The 19,440-nt window shown below is 42.9% G+C and overlaps 1 protein-coding gene across 3 annotated transcripts in view; it reads left to right on the top strand.

Moving 5' to 3' along the window:
* Positions 1 to 8,822: 8,822 nt before the first annotated feature.
* zgc:113223 (uncharacterized protein LOC541424 homolog) overlaps positions 8,823 to 19,440 on the top strand; it is a 130,247-nt gene continuing 119,629 nt past the window's right edge. Inside the window, exons 1-3 of one of the 3 annotated variants that reach the window (XM_047049921.1) lie at positions 8,823 to 9,032; positions 9,323 to 9,380; positions 9,515 to 9,639. In XM_047049921.1, the coding sequence (XP_046905877.1) occupies positions 8,865 to 9,032; positions 9,323 to 9,380; positions 9,515 to 9,639 (351 nt within the window). In that variant the 5' untranslated portion in view covers positions 8,823 to 8,864. The remainder of the gene's footprint in view (positions 9,033 to 9,322; positions 9,381 to 9,514; positions 9,640 to 19,440) is intronic. The other 2 variants (XM_047049922.1, XM_047049920.1) reach the window with 2 other exon arrangements.

Below are 19,440 nucleotides of genomic sequence, written 5' to 3'. Positions count from 1 at the left end.
ATATGGCCTACACTGGCCTGCAATTCATACAAATTAACTTGACAAAAGATTGAGTCATCCAAAGTTAATGTAGCTAGCTACATGCTATGGTAGCCTTAGGCAGTTCTGTTAGTTCAACAGCCTGCTAAACATGCAATCCATCGCCATCCAAAATATAAGCTCCCTCTATGGACGGCACTTTGAACAGCATCGCCGTCCTTAAGATCAGCAGCCATCGCCGTCATTCTATGGACGTCCATATGGACGGCTATGACGCCGTCTATGATCTATGCTCCCCCTAACGACGGACGTCCCTGCTAATCCATCGCCGTCCAAAATATATGCTCCCTCTATGGACGGCACTCTGAACAGCATCGCCGTCCGTCCATCCATGCAAAGATCAGCAGCCATCGCCGTCAGTCTATGGATATGGACGTCCATGACGCAAAAAAAGATTTAGCTCCTACTGCATTATCGTCCACAACCGTTTCTTCCGTTAATTTCTTAAAGAAGATATGCAGCAGCAACGAAAGAAAGTAACTCATCGATATGTACACATCTTATATTGCTGCACACCAAATTACAGCTTCTTACTTTGAGATTTGAGTATGTAAATACGCTCTCAAACCGTATGTGTAGCATCTGCCTTCCGCAGCGTCAAACTGACATTTCTCCATTGAAAGTGGTTGGGTGGACGATAATGGGACCCCCTGGCTAACTGCTAAAATCAGAAAAGTAACATTTCTAGGCATATCCTGATTGGATTTCAAAACCGGAATTTTATGATATAGGTGTGTATCTATATATTAAAGTACAATGTTGTGACTAAACGTTTTTAATTTGTATTATAACGACATTTTAGTAACATTGGTAACGAGCGTCGAGAGCTAGGTGGACGATAATGGGACCCGCTAACAGATGTGTTCAGGGCATGGACAGGCACAACTCAGTGGGTTTTGTCATTTATTTTGCTCCAGCAAAAGACAATGGAACAACAAATTTCCTTTGTCTTTTGCACCACAGCTTCCCTCGGCATTACAAAATGTACTAGTACCATACACATTTTTGTGCCAGTTGTGTCTAAGTCAGTGTTATGGAATATGACATATTAAGTCTCGGTTCATAGCCGGGTATACACCGGCCGTTGCAGTAAACATAGGGCTACGCTAGCTTGCTAGCTACAATTTCAGTACAGTAATATCAAAGATTCTTGCTCCAAATTTCTCAACGTTGGTAAGATTCTATTCACAAAATGTAACAAATAGTACAGTAATGGTAAATATTACTTGTGAAAAGTAATCCCCTGAGCCCTATTTAAGATGGTTCGCCGATTAGTGCATGAATATGCTGCACAGTGTTGGCATCTTGTTTATTCTGCTGCTAAGCAACCGGGAATTGGACCTCCCCAAGATGGCGGCCGCATTTCTCGCGCCCAGCAGCCAATGCGGCGTCTACTCTTTATTATGTCTATGGTTCCAATCCAAAGAACACAAGCAGAGCCTGTTTAAGGAGAGCCTGCCCACTCCCTATTAAGCCCCATTGTACCGAATTTTGTTGCAGTTCCACCTGAGTTCCACCGGGAGTGATCGCGGTCGAGTGCAAAATGAATGGGAGTCTATGGAGCTAAACGGCTAAATGTGTCTCTTTCGCCTGATTGTCGTTGATAAATCTCAGATTTGATTATAGTTTTTGCATGTTCAACATGGATTACAGGTCAAAAGTTGAATGAACGAGTACTTATGTCCTTTCGATTTCTTACGGGGTAAGTCGTTGTTGCCCATAACACACTAGCATCCTGCTAACGAATGTTGATTGGTTAGTGAAGGACTGACTACGACCAGAGATCCCGCTAGATGGCATCCGAAGCAGAACCAGAATGTCAGAGCATTAGCAACATTAGCAACAACATTAGCAAGCCAAAACTCTTTCTAGCTTGTCACAGGGAGAGCCTAACCTGTCAGCTGTGTTGTCGATGCCTTGAGAGTAAAGTGGAAGTAACCAGAGCTTGCCGTCAAGCGGTAGCTCTGGTCGTACGATGTGTATGACGTCAATGCCATTTTCAAAGGCTTTTTTGAACAGAAAGGCGACTTTTAAAAAAATCTAACACACTTTGGTCTGTGTTTTTTTTGCCTCCCCTTTTGATTTCAGAATTCAAATTACTAGACCAAAATTTATATCCTGAGAAAAGTGGATTTTGAGGGGTATAGCTCCATAGACCTCCATTCATTCTACACTCGACCGTTAGCGCCCTCATATGGAACTTGAGTGGAACTGCAACCAGTTCAGAACCCGGAAGTTTCCCGAGAGTGGGAGTTCTCTCTTTATTAGACATTCTCTGACACAAGTCACCAAGAACGCCAAAAATACCCGGAAATGTTCCTGATCCGCCCCTTTTACCGAGGATCCATCGGATGGTGACTTGACCAGCGAGAACGCTTCTGATTTCCCAGAAGTCATTGCAAGGTGTCAAGCGAGGCGGACAAACCTCAAACTGTAATTTTTAACTTTTCATATTTCAGCTAAACGGTTCGTGTAAATCAGCATCTGAATTAAAATGTGGCGAGAAATAGGCAGTTCAGTCGCTGAAAATGTTCTTATTTTATTGATGAAACGGCAAATTTGTAAATTTGCTCCGACTTGTCGATAACCTAGCTAGCATCTCAGTGCAGTGCAGACACTAGTTAACATTAGGTACTGTAAGTTATCAAAGGCTACAGAAAACGTAAAATTACAGGTAGAGGGACAATTTTTTAGCTTTGTTGACTAGTTTAGTCCAGGAAAACCCTAACTATCTCAATTCATTCTCCGTCCTTGCGTCCTTGCAGGACCATTCTCGCAAGGACGATGGCAAGAACTTTCTTCAAAAGAATGTACTTGCGTTCTCAGCGTTCTTTGGATTGATAAACAGCCACTAGGTGCGTTCGACATGGACTGCGGCTGCATGAAACGACCTGCGAGAGTGGCCGTTTGCAGTCGGGGAGGAGTTGAAAACGGCTCTGAAGTCGGACATTTCAGCTTCTTGTGGTTTGCTGCATTGACGTCAGTCACGGCCGATTAAGCGCTGTTTGCTTACTTTACTCTATTTAAAATGAAACGTAATCTTTCCGTTAGTGAAGAGGTGGAGTAAAACCCTTTCTTCCATACATTTTTAATTCAATTCAACTATTTCGTCCGGATTTGAGCATTCGCGAAACTTAAGGTGTCCGAATATTACAAAACACGCGTCAAAGTTGTTGTGTGTGAGTCTGGCCAATCATGAAATAGCTGTGTCGTCACCTGAACCCGTGCAATTCCTCTTGAGAAAATGCGCTCGGCTACACAGCCGGCAGTTCTCAAATCGATTTCACGGTACTTTGATGGCGACGTCACAGTGACGTGTCCTCGGCGCCGTCTCAAGTCGGACAAAAAGTCAAACTAGAATTCACTGGCTGTTTATCAATCCACGTTTTTTTCCGTTCTTGTGTTCTTGCGAACTCGTTTCACGTCATCTTTTATTGCCCAAGTACGGTTCCAATCCAAATAACACAAGTCACCAAGAACGCCAAAAATACCCGGAAATGTTCCTGATCCACCCTTTTATCGAGGATGCATCGGATGGTGACTTGACCAGAGAGAACGCTTCTGATTTCCCAGAAGTCATTGCAAGATGTCAAGCGAGGCAGACAAACCTCACAACTGTAATTTTTTACTTTTCATATTTCAGCTAAACGGTAGGCTACGTGTAAATCAGCATCTGAATTAAAATGTGACGAGAAATAAGCAGTTCAGTTAAAGTAATTTTATTGATGAAACGGCTAATTTGTAAATTTGCTCCGACTTGTCGATAACCTAGCTAGCATCTCAGTGCAGTGCAGACACTAGGTACTGTAAGTTAGCAAGGGCTACAGAAAACGTAAAATTATAGGTAGACAGACAATTTTTAGCTTTTTAACCCATCAACGGGTTAAAAACAACATATACAAAAAAAACAATAAATACGTTAGTCTAATATAGGGAGAACTGTCACTCTCGGGAAACTTCCGGGTTCTGAACTGGTTGCAGTTCCACTCTGGTTCCATTTGATGGCACTAACGAGCGAGTGCAGAATGAATGGAGGTCTATGGAGCTATACCCCTCAAAATCCCAAGAGTGTATGGCTGCAGCCTGCAGCCTCATGCCCTCCCGCCTCATGCCCTCCCGCCTCATGCCCTCCCGCCTCATGCCCTCCCGCCTCATGCCCTCCCGTCTCATGCCCTCCCGTCTCATGCCCTCCCGTCTCATGCCCTCCCGTCTCATGCTTCTACTTTTCAAAATAGAAGCTTGTCTGGTCCGCTATTTCTCCTTCCTACTTTGGTGTGCGTGTTTTTTTTATAGCTAGACCACAAACTAAAATCCATTCTACGGCTGCAGCCTGGCAGGCCCGGTTCAGTTGAGGTTAGGCGTCACAACGACGGTTGAGGTTAGGATTAGTTTAAGGCCAGGAGTCGTAGCAGAGGTTGAGATTAAGGTTAGGCACAACCGCAACGGTTGGGGGACAATGGTGTTCGGTACAGCACACCGATCATTTTGTCACCTGCGGTGTGTTCTATTTTTTTAAAGACACTGATGTGTACCTTAAGGAAAATCACAAAAAGAAACCATCAAAGTCTGCAACAATAAATTGCTCTAGGTAAAGTTAGCCAATTTTCGCTAACAAACGTCAACATAAAACGCTGATGCAGTTTTAAATGAAGGTCATCGCAGGTTTCATCAAATACATGTTAACATCAGGGACAGAACAATAACATCCAGAAATCAGCAAATAATATATTGATAAAAAAATATATATTTCAAGTTTATCAATTTATTGCAAAAACGTGCTCACAAACTTACTTTTAACTCCATCCATAAAATAATTCACGATTTAGTATTTTTGACCCTCTGAATTTACCGTTGGACAGCTTGGGCATGAGACGGGAGGGCATGAGACGGGAGGGCATGAGACGGTAGGCTGCAGGCTGCAGCCATACCCCTCTCAAAAAATGTTGTCTAGTAATTTGAATTATGAATTAAAAAGGGGAGGCAAAAAAGAATACTCAATGCTGGGTGTTAGATTCTTTTAAAGTCGCCTTTCTGTTCTAAAAAGCCTTTGAAAATGTCAATGACATCATACACATTGTACGACCAGAGATACTGCTTTACGGCAAGCTCTGGTCACTTCCTTTTTTCTCTCGAGGCATCGACAACACAGCTGACAGGTTAGGCTCTCCCTGTCAATACACATGCTAGAAAGAGTTTTGGCTTGCTAATGTTTTTACAAATGTTGCTAATGCTCTGACATTCTGATTCCACTTCGGATGCCATTAAGCGGGATCTCTGGTCGTATCAGTCCTTCACTAACCAATCAGCATTCATTAGCAGAATGCTAGTGTGTTATGGGCAACAACGACTCACCCTGTAAGAAATCAAAAGGACATAAGTACTTGTTCATACAACTTTCGACCTAGAATCCATGTTGAACATACAAAAACCACAATCAAATCTGAGATTTCTCAACAACTATCAGGCAAAAGAGATAAATTTAGCCGTTTAGCTCCATAGACTCCCATTCATTTTGCACTCGCTCGCGATCACCCTTAGTGGAACTCTGGTGGAACTGCAACCAAATTCGGTACAATGGGGCTTAATAGGGAGTCGACAGGTTCTCTGTTGACAGGCTCTGGTTAGCCTAAAGGGCCGAATCATACTCAGGGCTTGACAATAACGATGGCCCGGGATTAGTAAAAAGTAACGTTGGGACAGTTAAACTAGCAACTCACTGGCCCGATCGGGCCACTGCAAATTATTGATTGAAAAAAAAAAGTTAAAAAAAAAACAAGTTAACATCCTTCATATGTTTTGCTATCTGCTAAATGCATAAATAACTTTGCAGCTCGTGGGGCGCACAGTTGGCAAATCAAGAGTTGAGAAGTGAGTGACGAGACGTCATATTGTAATTCTCTAATCTCTATACCTTTTTTTACAACTGGCGCGAGACAATAAACTGAAGATGGCAGCAAAATAGAGCTGCAAGCTCAAACGGAAGCAACTTTTTTTATGGAACAAAGATGTACTGTGTTGTCTGTTGTATGTTCCCGTCTAAAGCAGACTAAAGTTGATATTTTTACCAAGGCACCGACCATTTTTCGAAAACAATCACTGACCAAACCAGCACCTGGTTTGCGTGACAGCTAAACGGATGGTTGACAATCCATTTTCCAGGCTGTTGACCGTGCTGGTCAGGAATTTAAATGTAGATGCCCATCGTGTTATTGCACGATTTATAACAACGGCATATTACGTAATCAAGACGGGCCAGCCGTTCGCCTCGTTCTCTCAGGCTATTGAACTGCAGCAGAAGAATGGTGTCGACTTGGGTACTTACTAGTATCATACTGATGAAATGCTATGGAAGTTTTTATATATTAGCATTGACGGACCAGAGGTTTCTGTTAGACAGATATGGAACGCCCTCTCCGGGCCCCTCGGAGAGCTCTACGTGCACCTGATTTTGCTGACTATCCGTCCACTGGTCCGTAATGTTACGGATACCCCTTGGCTGTGATTGGTCCGTATTAAGAACCGCTTGCGTTTGGGGGTTGCCGTGACCAACAAGACGAACAGAATCCTTTGACCGCCATTGCTGTAAGTTTTTACAATTCATATTTCAGGTAAACAGTACACGTAAATGCATCTGAATTCAAATGTTACGAGATGTAAGTGTCGTGTGGGTTCTGTCTTGTTTTTAAGGGGTGGCCTATGCCTATGGATAATCTGTAATGGGGATGGGAATGGTTGTGGTGGAGCAAACTGTACAATGCCAGCACGGGTCCGTGCTTTCCGCTGCTCTGCTCTCTCTCCGCTTGTTAACAGACACTCCGCTATTGCCGTGCTAGGACCAATTAATCGGACACGGCTGCAGACTTTCAGCGAGATTGAGTGGCCAACCCAGATTGGTGGAGCCCCAATTGAACTGGATATAAGAAGACTGACAGCGGAGAGATGGGCAGGGCCCGTACACAGGATTATACGACCAGCCAAGGCGACGGGTTGGGGATCCACAGTCGCTTTCCTCCGCAATACTGGGCCATCCACGGGCTGCTGCTGTTACGGGGTCTACGCTGTCTACTACGTTCGAGCCCGAGAGAAGGGGAGCGGAGACATCGGACAAGCAAGATTATTCTGCGCTATCAAATACTATAGAGGGACGGTGACTCCAACATCCATTGCTGCGTAAACGGATGGCAGTGGTTGTGGACCCTTGAGGATTCCCCGTTTGTTTTTTTAATTGGCAGGTTCCCAGCAGTACGAATTCTACCGCCTGGACTTCTCTAAGACACTCAGAGGAGTGACGTCACCCTAGGGGGGGAAACCACCGCAAAGGAACAGCTTGGCCACTCGAGGACGGGTGGTGCAGCCTGACTATTCCAGTGTCAAGGCTGGACAGTTTCGTGTGTATATATTTTTGTTCGGTCGGGAGGGACCCCGTCCTATTTATATTTTCTGTATGTTCGTCTGCTGGCCTGGACAGGGGTTAGTGTTGGGGCTGTGCTCTATGTGAGGTGCAGGTAGAGGCTTGGGGATCCCTGTGTGCACGTGTGAGCATTGACGTGTGGGCTGCTACCTGTGTTGCTGTGTGGCTATATGGTTCCTGTAAATTTGTGTGCGGGATTGACCGGTGAACCGTTGCGGTGTGCTGTTTGCTGTGTACCCCCTTGGCGTGTGGTGTTTCACCCTAGTTTAAATACCCTAGCTCTACCGGGTGCCCAAAATTGGCCTGTGCCCTTCATTAGACCTGTTCCAGGGGTAGTTTTATGAATTTAAAATAAAAGTGTATTTTCTTTAAAAAAAAAACTCCTGTCTCTGCTGTGGTGTGTCCTGGGATTCGTTGCCTAGCGGGATTGCTCGCCCATTCGGTGACATATGCTTCATGTTTTGGCTGCTTGCAATGTTTAGGACTACCTCGTTGTTATGATCAGTGACCTATGCTCTTTTGTAAAGCTCTCTTGGAAGTTGCTTTGGATAAAAGCGTCTGCTAAATGCATAAATGTAAATGTGAACACCGGAGACAGCTGAGTAGCACAGTGTTTGAGATGGAGAGACTGGCCCAGCTGCTTTGAGGGGGTTCTGGCCCTTGAACAGTCTGTTAACTCTCCATTCAGGAAAGAGAAGTTATCTCTGTGGAGATGGGGAGGGGCTCTTGGGTGGGTAGGTGTTGTTCACGACAGTCTAATTGTCTTTCATATTGACAGTAGAACCTATCGAACACCACAAGAAGGGAAAAACTTAAGGTGACGTTTAAGTCATAGAAGTTAGAACAATTTTTAAAACCAGTTAATAAACAGACCCATCTGCAACCGACACAAGCAAGCACACCCTTCAATTTTCCCAGAAATTGTACCCTCTCTAGTTGTCAATAAATTGTATTAATTTTAAGTTAGGTTTAGGTAAATTAGGTTGTTCAAAAGTGCCAAGAAACAGCGTGAACAGGGAAGACATGTAAATCTTTTGTATAGGCCTAGCCTATTGAAACATAAGCGGTATGAAGAACCTTGTAATTCCCTTAATTTTCAAACAAATCATGTATATAATTTTCAAACTTTGAGCCTGGCTATTTTAACTTCTTGGAGTGTACAAAGGTTTCGGTCAGATTCTTCACATTAATGAACACAGGTAGGTCTGTCTACACAAATGCTTCACTCCTGATAACCCGTATAACATTTTACAACACCCTAAGTTCTGTCCTTCTACCTGAAGTAGAACAATAATTTGTGAGATGTGACGCTTCCCTCCAATTGTTCCAATGTAGTTGGCCCCCAAAAGTATAAATGCTGTTTACATTCTGCAGAAACAACGTCTGCACTCTTACCCCTCTCAGTTTGAGAAAAATGCATCAGTTCTTAAGGCAAGCTAAAACATGTCAAGATGTCTTGAGTAAAAATTCCGGAGAGCGGAAATTTAGAAGAGGGAAAGTTCTGTTGGACAAATTCTGTGAGAGAATGAAAGGATATAGGAGAATTAAATACAGCTTATTCGCCTGCTGTTACATGTTTTCGGTAAGACATTTAAACTGTATTTGTTCAATTGCTTATGAAAAATTTAAGTATAGGCTAAGCAATTAATATGTTCCTGTCACACTTGTTAAATATAATTTATCTTTCTTTATAAACCCTTATACCAACTTAACCTTTTTTTTCTTGAGCATCAAAATACTTCAAATGCTACATGTATTCATAGAGGCCTTGAATTTGTATTACAACCATAGATGTTGTCAGAAAAAGTTTGAATCAAACAAATCTCTCAAAACTTCAACATAAAAACATAACATTTTACATCATTCTTCTAGGTAACCAGTACAGTTCTGGTTGCTGTTGGAATCTATTCCAAGATTGCCAAAGAGAAAGGTTAGATACATTATGAAAGGTGTATATTCTGACATAATTTTCATAGATAACACAATAGAAATGTAATGTAGTAGCGTTTGTGATATGGCTTCCTCATTGATCTTGATATGTGTGCTGTATGTTCATTGACACAGATGTTGTGGATACGTTGACAATTGACCCAGCTCTCTTGCTGATCATTGTTGGGTCTCTAATGTTATTGATCACCTTCTTTGGGTGCTTTGGGGCGCTACGTAATGGGACCTGGTTACTGAGAATGGTAAGTCTCCTTGCTGAATATGACACTTATTTTTATTGCAAATGTAGAATAGTATTTGAAGTACTACTGCAGTGCACGTGATGCAGGTGATTAAAATGTTGGTTGGTTGATATGGTGTTAACTTAATTTGAGTTTGTGTGTATTCACAAAACATTTGTGCGTTAGGCAACGCAGACAGTTTTTGCATCATGATTCTTGCTCTGCATTTCCCCACAGAAAAATGTACGCTGATAATATCAGGATATGAGTTAACAGAAAGTTTTTTTCTTAAAAAAAAAGAAAGCCAAACCTAACATTGTGCTGGCCAACAAAGCCAGGGAAATAAGATGCACACCAACCTCCACACCCCCTGGACCCTCAACGCTCCAGAGAATAGTTATTACTTTACCTTATCCCCTATCCCTTGCGTTGTTTATTCTCTCTTTTACGATTTTCCAGCAAATGGATTGAAAATTATTTACAAAAATCAGTCTATTCCTTCCAATATTGACTATTTCCTAAAATGAGTGAGATAAGATCAATAACAGAACAAAAGCCCTGGGAATATCTTTTTTTACCACAATAATGTATATAACTGGAACCACCAGGAGATAATGACATTTACATGTCAGTATTCTTAACTTTTGTGTGTTTTTTGTGTTGTTTACCAGAAAATTACACGAATAGTCCCTTTTTATCCTGAGACTCCAAGGCCATGAATCTTTCTCTGAAGAAATACACACTTTCATTGAGTTCACACCATGGACTTCCCCTACACATTTATATTACAAATATAGTCTTCAGTTACTCAGACATAATAAATAATGTAAAAAAAGTCTCTGTGAAAAAAATTATCCTCTGTGCCCATACCCTGTCTTCCTTTTCCCTGTGCAAGATGTTTCAACATAGCACCAGGAATACCTGTCCATACCTGTCTAAATCTCACTTTAGTCTGGCTTTTGTCACTCTTAATTGTTGTAGTGTGCGAAATTACAAAATACACAGATGCTTGCACTTGTACTAATTCAGTATCCTGACCACTGGCTTCAGGGTGTGGGACAGTACTCCACCAACCAGGACAGGAAGGCTCCAGAGGGTGTGAAAGGAGCACAGAGGATCATGGAGTACAGTTACCATAAATCAATTACCTCATAACCACACTTTGAAGCTACAAAGTGGGCCGATTTTTAAGACTTCTCAAACTTACCCTCAAACAAAACGTATTCTCAATACTACAGCATTGTCAACCCAGAGGGCTTATTGGGAGTCAAGGACATGTAGAGTCATAGGTTTTGTTGAGGAGCAATCGAGGTTTTGAAAAGTCTAGAAAGCAAACCCCTTGCAGGGAGGTTAAACATAACTTTTCATCTTAAGCAAATCCTCAAACTACTTAATCTGATCAAAAGACACTCCCCCTTGAGCAGCAGGGTAGGTATCCAATAACGTGAGTGTTTTTAAACATTCAGGGCCTCATTAACTAACATTGTGACCGCAGCTTAATCTGCACCTTTGCCCAACTGCAAATTGCGGACGATATATTTCCGCATTTTTTGTGGTATTTATCAAACCAGATCCTCCTCGGGCAATCAGCGCCCATTAGTGTTAATTAGCGCGCCGGTAAAGACGGGAAAACTCACCTGCATGTTACTGCCACCATGGGTGATTCGAGGAAAAGAAAAAAAAAGTTCAGCGAACAGGAGCTAGAAATATACACCCACTTTCCCTTATACCCTCCCAACAGCAGTAATTTGCGTTTTTACTCAAGTGAGCTGCCTTTGTTAATACGGTGTTATGTCTTTACCCGCTATTTCACGCCTGAAATGGGCGCAATCCTGTTAGTAAATGAAGCCCTCAGACTCAAACTGACTGATGTTTCCTGTCTTTTAAACCTGCCAATACAGTGGCAAAAGAATGAAATGTATTAACGGTGTATTATCGGGAGTCAGGTGGCTGAGCGGTTAGGGAATTGGGTTAGTAATCTGAAGGTCGCCAGTTCGATTCCTGGCCACACCAAATGACGTTGCGTCCTTGGGCAAGGCACTTCTCCCTAATTGCCTCGGGGGGAATGTCCCTGTACTCACTGTAAGTCGCTCTGGATAAGAGCGTCTGCTAAATGACAAAAAAAATAAAATAATAACTCTGCTGGGAAAGATCATTAGTTTTTTTTAATATGTTACCTGATTCTAAAAGACCGAAAAGTATCTTCTAAAAGAAGAAAGTATGTGATGATTGTCTTCCTCCCCTGAGGGACCTTACCAATTGCGTGCATACATGGAGTAAGGAATCGGCCCATGATTGATTTGAATCACATCACCTCCTCGATATACCATCTCACCCAAGAGAGATATCTTCAACATTTTGGCATATGAGTGGGTAGTTCTAACTAAATTATCTCAGGACCCAATATATGATTGAGGTTCAGGTTAACATAAAACAAAGACTTTCTTAATTAGACTTAGGAGAGAGGGGAGGGTTTGAGTGGGATGTAACTACTGGAAGGTGTAGGGGAGCCAGTACACTTGATAGGAATGTGGTGAAGGGACAGTGTTGAGGGGAGGATACTGTGTTTGATTGTGGGTGAAGTGTGTTAGTTCTTGTGGAGGAGGGGTTGGGAGAAGAGAGGTGATTTGTTTATCATGAAAATGATAAACAATGAATAAAGCTAGGTTTATAGTGTGGTGAGAAAAACACAGAATATGTGTCTGAAACTTGACACACTAAAGAATGCAGTTGCATAAAATGGAAGAAATTGGGCAAACCTGTGTAAAAATTGTCTTAACCTGTGACTTAAACTTCCCCTGAAGTTTTTCCCTTCTAGTGATATTTTTAAGCATTTACTCAAATTGCGTTAATTCTTTAAGAACCTACTTTGAAACAAGTTGATTCTAACAACGTTTTCACTGGCAGTATCTCAGCTGGAATCCCTATCTGCAAACTGCCAAAAACGAAAATAAGCTTGAAATTCCTTTTTGAATTTCATTCAAAACTGGCTAATATAACAAGTTTACTGGAAGCGATACTTGACAGTAACAACATCCCTGGTCATAGGCGGAAATCCCGGGGGGGGACACAACCCCCCCATCCTGGAAAAAATATGATTTGTCCCCCCCAATAAATCACTGTAAACATAACTATGTAATTTCAATAATATTAATAATACGCAATGAAAGCGCTTTGCTGAATATGGACACAATGGTGCTGTTTTACAGCAGTAATTTTGGTGTCCCCCTCAGGAATTGCTCTTGAGAAGATGTCATATAATTGTCCCCCCCCAAACTTGATCGCAATTTTCGCCACTGTCCCTGGTCTGAATACTCGGCCCTCATGATACCAGTTAAAACACAGAATATGTGTCTGAATCTTGACACACTGAAGAATGCACAGAGAAAAATGGCCTCCCTGAAGAAAACTGACTCTTTATCTCAAAGTTTTCTCTATTAACCACCTCTCAGACAGTTGATTGAAGAGGAGCAAGTGCCCCTCTATTTGCTCCAGGTAGAGATGTGAAAAATGTGAAAAGATTAGATTCCTTCAGGAATTCTTCAAGGCAAAGAAAGCTTGAAAGTGTTGTGTTTTGGCAGAGTGAGTGTCTTAAGGGGTTTGAGAGTCTGCCACCAATATTTTGTCCTGTGTTTAGCCGATGAGAAAATCTATCTAGGTTTGTAAAATTTGATAATTTTGCAAGGTTACTTGTTTTGGTTGGGCACTTGTGGCTTGGTGAACTGTGTTGTGTTGTGTTGCGTTGTAGTAAGGCAAACTATGAAGTCTCAATCCTCAGCAGTGATTTTAATTGTTTACGAGTTCCCAACAACTGTGTTAAAAGCAGGATAAGCAAGTTTTGCGAACCTTGCAATTTTAGGCCAAGTTCAAAAGGATTCAAACCAAAATATCCCACCCCCTCTTTTCAAAGCCACACTTCCAAAACACAATAGGTGCATTCGACATGGAATGTGGCTGCATGAACGACCGGCGAGAGTAGCAGCTTGCAGTCGGGGAGGAGTTGAAAACCGCTCTGAAGTCGGACATTCCAGCTTCTCGTGGTTTGCTGCGTTGACGTCAGTCATGGCCGATCAAGCGCTGTTTGCTTACTTTACTTTATTTATAATTAAACTTAGTCTTTCCATTAGTGAAAAGGTGGACTAAAACCCTTTTTTCAACACATTTTTTATTTAATTAAAAAGTTTGGTCCGGATTTGAGCATTGGCGAAATTGAAGGTGTCAGAATAATGACAAAACATGCGTCAAAGTTGTCGTGTGTGAGTCTGGCCAATCATAAAATAGCTGTCAACCCGTGCAGCTGCTCTTGAGAAAATGCGCTCGGCTACACAGCTGGCAGTTCTCGAATCAATGTCACAGTACCTTGATGGTGACGTCAAAGTGGCCTAGCCTCGGCGCCGTCTCAAGTCAGACAAAAAGTAACCAGAATTCACTGTTTCAAGTCAGCCGCCTGCAGCCGGCTGCATGAAGTCAGTCCATGTCGAACGCACCTATTAACCTATTAATTAGTGCTGGTCCGACCTTAATGATTGGTAGTGTTTATTACAGTCCTGCGACCAGGGCCGGCGTTTGCTATGGGCGAACTAAGCACAAATTCCGAAGTGCGTCCATTAATTAACCGTCCCGTACCACCAGCAGAGGGCGCCGAGGCGGGATGGGGGGGCGTCTCTCCTTTTAACCAATATCAAAAGTTAAAACAGCACATAAACGACAGCAAAGTATGATGCAAAGTGTTTATTCGAATCTAACACAAAGGATTGATTACAACAAACGTGAGTAGACCCCGGAGTCTGACTGACATTTTTCTCCGGACATTTGCTTATATATTTGTTTTCCATTATTTTATGATATTTTATCATTGGTACATTATATGTGGTTACAGATTCATGAATGCATTTCACACTTGGTTGGTCCATTGTCACAGAATTTGAATAGCCTGGACTTTCCCTAACTTTCTCCTTCCAGGGCCCACGTGAGGCCTTGCAGCCCAGCTGCACAGGTTATAATGAGTTTAAGGACATAAATCTGTCCTCTGATATCTGGGTCTTGTAGTTCCCTACCTGGGTGTTGTAGTCTTTCCTGGAAGAAACCTACACACACACTTCTCTCTCTTGCACTCAAACTCTATCTATCTGGACTTCCACATTTTGGCCTCTATGTCTTAGTGGTAATACTAATCAGCACATATAAGTAAAAAGGTGATTAAGAGGTTAATTTTCAATCATATAATCTATAACCATTTCTCCATCTTCATAATTACAGCAGTGTGATGTTTTTTCCACAACAGGCCCATTTGAAGAATCTGAAGTCAAAGCGCGGCTGCGCTGCAGGGTCATGTGACTGAGTCTGCGGGATCTCAGTCTGGTCGCAATTAGAATGGCATTTTGGCCGCCCTTCTGAATTGTCCAGAAAGTGTTGCAATTACTATAATGTTGAATGTCTGGAGCTGAGGGACATCCTTTGGAACGCCTATCCTGATGGCGCTCACGCCATGGTTGGTTTCGCTGGAGTCAGAGATCGATTTTGTAATCTCACAGTTTTATACAGTTCAGAGTTAGAGAAGACCTGTCTGGGGTCAGACATTGATTCTCTGGCTGGTTCATAAGATCTTTCAAATATTGTTCTTCTTGGTACAGTTACAAAATATAGACCTTTTTTTTATGAACATTCTAGAATTTTCATTCGTCAAGTTTGGCCCTTGAAAGCTTCCGGTTTCAGACGCGCGAATGATTGTTTTGATGGAAGTCAGCTAGTTTAAAAGCATAAGTGAGCACGTTACAGTGCCAAAAAATGTTTTTTAAAACAATGTCAATTGTTGGTGTGTTTGGCTGTCCGTCGAGATTGGGGAAGAACAAGTTGTCAACGTTTACATTTCCTATAAAAACGGGACAATGAGATGACTGGGTTGCTGCTGTAAACAATACTTGATCTTTCAATCTGCTATCTGGGTTAGTAGGCTACTTTTAAAAAGGTGGTTTGGGGTGCCATAACTTGTCATGGAAGGGAATTTCCAATCATGTCTAGCATCAGTGGCGATGTGTCCTGGCTTAGGTTACTGAAATTAATTTGCGCAACAGGCAAGGATCCACCTGAACAATAAATATACTTCAGTAGAGATAAAACGGTTGTGGATCTGACACTGCATGCGTAGTCCTAGGCTATGGCTAACTCTCATATCCACCAGTTTTTTAACCCTCGACCATACACTGGGTTCAGAAATGACAGGTGGGTGATGCAAAAACAGCAGATCACATTGAAAATGTATCGGTGCATTTATTAATTACTACAATTTCACAGCAGTTATTCAACAAGTAACCACAGATACAGCCTACCCGCTGCACACCTTCCCGACCGCTGCATTTAGTATGCAGGCATCATAGCTGGTCTAACCGTCTCTATCTTAATATGTACATTGTTTGTTGACTCGCATTTCAAAAAAATAGTTGTAGCATCAGACTTTTATAAGCTCCAATAACCTCTTTACTGACAGTAAACGCACTCTACCAAATAGTATTTGGTAGGCTAATGTAGCTACTATTTGAAATAGTGGTAGACATCGGGATAGATTAGCTCTAGCGCTACCTTAGGTAGGCTTTCAATTTCAGATCAGCCTAAAATAAATGATAGTCTAAAATAAATAACGTTCTGATCCAGTGGGTCGGTTAGGGGACACTATTAGATGTATCGCTGCTATTCACAGCCAGTTAATTGATGGTAATATGCGCTAGTCATGTTAACTCGATGGTAAAGTGGCTAGCGACTAACGTATGAGATGCGCTAACCGGATGTAGTTCAGGGCCTTGCGTTCTAAACTGGTCAGTTATTGTTTACGTTTCAAAAAAGGTCTATAGTTGAATGCGGTCATCCGGTGCGCCTAGAGATGGTTGCGCCGACGAGAGCTCCGCAAAAACCTAGCTTTTTGTTTGTCATTCTAGTGTTTGTTACTTGTTTTGTCAATGTTATATTGTCGTTTATTCAGTACGACCGGCAGACACTTCTGGACATTAAGTTGTCACTTGGCAAGGACTATTTTACGAACTTTAATTCCACTTTTCGGAATGCAGCTGGCCCTTTGTTGTTCCGCCGCTCTGTTTACCTGCGAGACGGAGGAAGAAGAAACGAGGCCGGCGTGCTGGAGTTCTTGTTCAAACTCGGAAACGGTGTTTCAAACCTGCTTTTCCAACCATCTTACTTGCTAACGTTCGAGTCCATCGACAACAAAATTGGTGAACTTAACGCTTGTGTCAAATTCCAACGGGACATCAGGAACTGCTGTGTACTGGCGTTCTTCGAGACCTGGCTGTCTCCGGAGATCTCTGACACAGCGGTTATACCGTTGGGATTCACCATATACCGCCAGGACAGAACAGCTGATTCAGGCAGTGCAGGGGCGGAGGTGTCTGTGTTATGGTTAACTCTCTCTGGGCTACGGATGTAGCGGTACTAGCATCTCACTGCCCTCCGGTCCTTGAGCTGCTAACTGTAAAAATCAGCCCCTTCTATTTGCCTCGGGAATTCACTGCGGTCGTCATGAGTGCAGTCTACATCCCCCCAGGCAGACAAGGCCGCTGCTTTGGATGAACTGTGTGGGATTATCAATGGTCTGGAAAATGTGCACCCAGAGGCAGCCTTCATTGTTGTTGGTGACTTCAACAGAGCCAACATGAGGAAAGTCCTGCCCAAGTACTATCAGCACATACCGGTCCAACAGGGCTACAGACGATGCCATCGCTCTGACTATGCACACCGCTCTCTCCCACCTGGACAAGGGGAATACGTATGTAAGGATGCTGTTCATTGACTTCAGCTCAGCATTCAACACCATCATCCCCTCCAGACTAGTCTCCAAGCTTGTGGACCTTGGACTAAGCACCTCCCTGTGCAAGTGGATCTTCCACTTCCTGACGGGGAGGCCACAGGTGGTGAGAATCGGTTACCGCACCTCATCTGTACTGATCACCAACACAGGTACCCCCCTGGGCTTTGTGCTCAGCCCTCTCCTGTTCTCCTCGCTCACTCATGACTGTGCGGCAACGCACAGCTCCAACCTCCTTGTTAAGTTTGCTGACGACACAACCATCGTGGGCCTCATCTCTGACAGTGACGAGTCGGCCTACAGAGAGGAGGTTGACACCCTGACATCATGGTGCCAGGACAATAACCACTCTCTCAACATCAGCAAAACCAAGGACATGATTGTGGACTATAGGAGGCGGCAGGAGGAGGAGCATGCACCCCTACTCATCAATGGATCTGAAGTGGGGAAGGTCAGCTGCTTCAAGTTCCTCTGGGTGAACATCAGCAACGACCTCACCTGGTCTGTTCACACGGACAAGGTGGTCAAATCGGCCCGTAAGCGCCTCTTCTTCCTGAGGAGATGAAGAAGTTTGGTATGGACTCAGTCATCCTCACTAACTTTTACAGATGCACTATAGAGAGCATTCTGACTGGTTGCATTACAGTGTGGTATGGGAGCTGCGCAGACAGGGACTGTAAGGCCCTCCAAAGTGTGGTCCGTTCTGCTCAGTTCATCATCGGCAGGAAGCTCCCAGCCCTACAGGACACCTACCACACACGTTGCCTCAGGAAAGCTGGCAGGATTCTAAGAGACTGTTCCCACCCATCCTTCTGTCTCTTTACCCCGTTGCCTTCTGGCAGGTGTTACCGCAGCATCTGGTCACGCACACGCAGACTGGACAACAGTTTCTACCCAAGGGCCATCAGGCTTCTGAATGGACACTGATATGGACATTGATTTACTGCACACTAGTCACTTGTACTCTGTCATTTTCAGCTACTGGTTGTACTATCATTAACATTGCACTACTGTACCTCACTGTACTTCGCCACTAGCCTCCTGTATGGTCATTGACATAGTCACTGATCTGCAATTTTGCACTATTGTACTGTACTCCACCTAGGTTAGAGTAGGTTATAGGGTTGAAATAGGTTTTATGTGCATTTAGGGTTAGTATAGTGTATTATTTATTGTTATCTGTAATTCAGGAAGTTTTAGTATTCCGTTTACTTATATGTTATGTTATGCCAGGTGCTTGCATTGTCTTGTCTTAAGAATTTCAGTGCCCAGTCTAACCTTGTGTTGTTTTGTGTACCTGACAATAAAAGACTTGAACTTGAACTTGAACTGACTTGAAGCAGCCAATGGCTTTCTCAGCTTCAACGCAGCCGGCTGTCAGCCCCACCGGTGGTGCATGAAGTCGAACACAACTAGCATAATGGGGTCATTTATTTGTAAATTGCGTTACATTTCTGAATCACGAAATACATTTGTGCATCGCATTAGTGAATCATTCAAACAAATGAACCTCGCGCCTGAAAGGTAAAGAAAGTTGGTCGTGTTATTCGTAGTTGTTGATTTTGAAAATTCTGATTGGTTTGCATGGCTTTATCCTTCACATTACATTGCCGCCTACAGGTTTGGCATAGTTTTGATGGCACTCGGGGGCGTATATGCGGGTTCATGTAAACAGATTTTTTTTTTAAACGTACTTGTGTGTACAACGTTATTTTTGAAAACGGAGGGGCAGAAATATTTGTTTATGTAAATACAGGGCTATGTGTAAACGTGGCCTTAATCGCAGTCATATTAATCAAGGTTTATTTGGAATGAATCTCGAATCTGTTGAATCTCGAATATAAAACTGATTTCACCTTGGTCTCAGCGCATTGGGGAGGGTGATTGGAGTTGTCTAGTGCTGCATTCACTTGCAGTGGGATATTAGCAAGCCCAAACGTAATTTGGGAGAGCAGAATTCCAACAAAAACCCGCGGAATTTCAAATAGAATGCATTGGCCTGTGGCAAA

This window comes from Hypomesus transpacificus, chromosome 26 (assembly GCF_021917145.1).
Source record: "Hypomesus transpacificus isolate Combined female chromosome 26, fHypTra1, whole genome shotgun sequence".
Lineage (NCBI taxonomy): Eukaryota > Metazoa > Chordata > Actinopteri > Osmeriformes > Osmeridae > Hypomesus > Hypomesus transpacificus.
The sequence above is the reverse complement of the archived record's forward strand: the minus strand, read 5'-3'. Positions and strand labels throughout refer to the sequence as shown.